General features: G+C 44.9%; 1 protein-coding gene across 1 annotated transcript; it reads right to left on the bottom strand.

The window, feature by feature from the left end:
* Positions 1 to 252: 252 nt before the first annotated feature.
* Positions 253 to 1,670, bottom strand: LOC133412559 (lactose-binding lectin l-2-like). The gene is made up of 7 exons (XM_061695956.1): positions 1,584 to 1,670; positions 1,383 to 1,445; positions 1,200 to 1,224; positions 1,026 to 1,111; positions 822 to 953; positions 624 to 735; positions 253 to 530 (listed from the first exon to the last, which is right to left on the bottom strand). Exons 2-7 carry the CDS (start codon positions 1,443 to 1,445, stop codon positions 466 to 468), a joined length of 483 nt encoding a protein of 160 aa, XP_061551940.1. The 5' UTR covers positions 1,584 to 1,670; the 3' UTR covers positions 253 to 465.
* Between the last annotated feature and the right edge of the window lie 1,842 nt (positions 1,671 to 3,512).

Below are 3,512 nucleotides of genomic sequence, written 5' to 3'. Positions count from 1 at the left end.
ATAAATGCTGTATCTGCTGTTACATTTCGTACCAATTTTGTGGTAAGGCAATATGAATGGGGCTAATATGAATCCTTGGCGCTGACCATGAACCTATATGAAGAGATGGGTGGCACTCGTGGGCCAATGATTTTGTATCAATATGAACCGAGCATGTAAGTACACACTCTGACATTCTGCGGGCCAGAAACGGCGAACAACAGGAATGCACACACACACACACACACACACACACAAACACAAACACATCGATGCAGAGACAGATTCCTTCATTTATTAGAGAGATAAGCCTGACATTCCAAAATTTGGTGTGGCTGATGGCAATCTACCACACACTAAGTGTGGAAAAGAAGAAGACATTTTGCAATAAATCCAGAAACAGAAAGACACCGCTGACGTCACGTAGAGACGTCAGGACCACAGAAAAGATGCGGTGGGAGAACATAGGATGTCGGCAGTTGCGTCTTAATACACATTGGTGGCACAAACAAAAGGAACTGTTAAATCGCAGTCCAGATCGTCCCAGTTGCCTGAAAGACGACACAGCGAACATGTTAACTGCAAGATTTAGACATCCACATATGATCTTGTCCATGATAGAAATCAAGACATGGGAAACATACTCAGTGTTGTGCCAAATGTCTGGACACAGTCATCATTGGGATTGGAAGGCACTCCAATGAAGTCGTTAAAAGTGTTGGGAGGTGTGCCATCGGTCCACACAAAGGTTCCCTCCTGGAAGACAAAGTCCCATTTGAATGAGTCAAAGGTCATGATAACAACTGCTTGGATTTTCATCTCTCTCTTGGCTCGTGCCTTACCGTATCTATGTCATTGTATCCAATCCAGGCATTCTCAGTAGAAGCAAACCTCACGATCAGCGCGCTAACCACTTCGTCTTCTACAGCGTTTCGAATGGAAGCCAAATTCCCTCCAAGGCTAAGGCAGGCAATCTAAACAGACCGTGAAAAACGATATAAATTAAGTTCAGATTTGACTGGCATGTAATTGTTTGTTATTGTTACCTCTGCATCAGCAAAGTTTTCCAACTTGTCCACAACAAGGAAACAGCGCTCATTCAATCGAGTCCATCCCTTTGGACAGGAAGGAACTGAAAACAGTGGATTTCAGACACATTATATCATAGCAAACAGGTGTCAAGGATATCAAATCCGGTTGATCAAGTCACAGGTACCAACCTTTAACGACCTGGAAATCAGACCACTGTAAAGACAAACACGTTGTTCACTATTAGAATGCAATCACTGATGATGCATGTTCCTCACTGTGACTTAAATGTTTAAGCAGGGGGTCTACACTCACAATCTTGATCAAATTTCTAGGTGTTTTTTGCTAATGATATAAAGAATGATTTCACTTACGACTCCAGTCAAGAGTGCGCTGATCCCACAGAGGAGAAGCAAGGAGCGAAGAGCAAATGCCATCTGCACCGCAATGATGGAAAAATACAAAATTCATGTCAAGCAATTGATTGGTTTGTTGAAAACTAAAGTCGCAGGCTTCGTCTTTCCTGGCATGCAAGCGAGCGCAAAGAGGTCGGCTGTAAAGCTGTGTCGTGATACCTTTGCAGTCGTGACGCTCGATGGTGAGGATGTGTGGAGGACGACGACCAGCGGCCCTTTTATAAGTCGACTCGTGGAATGTTGAGCGTGTCACTCGTGTCACGTGACGCATCAGACGAGTTCTCGTCCGCCCCGAGGAAACAATGGCGCTCAAAAGAAAAGAGTCAATGCGACTAGTTTAGCCTCGACTTGTTTTTGTTCATTGGTTCCCTTCATGTGGCTGTGCGAGATGGTGTTGAACAAAGTGTATTCGACACGTGACATGCTCGTTGATGCACAACTCTCCTGTAGAACACGTGCAACATCATCTCACTACATCTAACGCGGCTTTTAACAAACATCTCCGACCGAGTGTACATGACAACATTTGGAGTTCTCCTTTGTTTGTTGCTCCATGAAAAGTGCGAGAGAGGAAGAGTGGCTCTGGAACCGGAATGCAACATGAGGCGTTGGAGAAGCAGGGCGGGTGCTCCTGCGCACAAGGAAATGTTCTTCTGGTTAGTGCTTAATTAGTTGAGTTTGACTGCTCCACTCCCATGTCACACCCTTATCTCAAAGTCAGGCACTGTGATTTTGTGTACTACGAAGCGGATAATGAGTCCGCAAAGTGTTTCCGGTTGCTGTGTCACTTGCAACGTTTGCTGGATAGACTCTGACCAGCTTGGCTGAAGAACGTTTTGGAGAAGAGGCTGCAGCTCTGCAGTGCACACAGTCAGTCAGGACCCAGAGCGGTTTGCAATGCCCACAAGACTTCAAACATTGAAGAGATTTTGCTGGCACCTGTTGAGGTTAATGAGTGTACATAGCAGTCAAATGTTAAGCAGCGCAAAGAGCAGCAGCAGCAGCAGCTCAAACAAAGTTTGACCACGTCATCTGATGCCAACCGTTCACTTCCTGTCCCATTGAATTCTTTGAAGAAGGCTTCGTATGTGATGCCTAACTGTGATCAGACTCAAACGTCCAGAACAAGAGGGTGAGGCAACCGCAAATGGACTCCATTCAGAAACTTGACATCATACCTTGGAAACGTAATGGCCTTCATTTTACACTCATTAACGGTGACACACCCGACAACTCAAACCCAGCCCGGGTGACGTCAATGCTGCTTCTTCGCTTGGTATGCCACTCGTCCAGTGTAATTGGCCCAACCGCTGCTTAAAATGCACTGATTAAAGATACTCCCATGGCGTGTTTGAATGTTGAGGAGTAGTCTCACCTGTGCTCTGACCGCAGCTCGTTAAGGGCCTAATCGGACTCCACATTTTACATTTGTTTGTTCCATTACTTTTGGTGTTCCGGATCAGCCTACACTAATGACTTTAAGTTTCTTTTGTGACTTTGTCCAATTCAGTGTGTCTAACAGCTTATTGCGAGCGCCACCAGCAATAAAAGTAATTAACTACAAAAACAAAGTTACATTCTCACTTCTGTTATTTTCTTCAGAAGAAAAGTGTGGGTTAAATGGTCTCGAGTCATTGGCAACCAGGTTGCTGTGGCACACTTGTGTTCTGTGAGCGGTCATCAGGTGTGCCGCGGGAAATTATCCAACTCCACTTCATTCGTCTGACAATTATTATTATTTACAACTATACCTTTGATTATCTGTCTTTGCCAGCGATGTACCGTGACCGACAGAACACATGAGTTCCCGTCCTTCAGATGGTAGACGCTTACTAAAGTCTCTGACACGCATAAGGCCTTGTACAAACAATCTTAAAAGTTTGTTTATCTGTTTCAGACGCCACACGTGGAAATAACATTTAAAACATCTGACATTTAACAGTTTTGGTCCATACAGAACACCACGCGCAGAGATTCTGTTCCGCTGCCGATCTAGAATCGAGGAAGTCCTCCAAGGGAGAACTCTCGCATGATCACGTGATCGCAGATAAATGAAGGAGAACTAACACTTGCAAGTATGTTGCACCG

The sequence above is a fragment of the Phycodurus eques genome, chromosome 1 (genome assembly GCF_024500275.1).
Source record: "Phycodurus eques isolate BA_2022a chromosome 1, UOR_Pequ_1.1, whole genome shotgun sequence".
Lineage (NCBI taxonomy): Eukaryota > Metazoa > Chordata > Actinopteri > Syngnathiformes > Syngnathidae > Phycodurus > Phycodurus eques.
Note: the sequence above shows the minus strand (reverse complement) of the source record. Positions and strands in the feature narration are given on the sequence as shown.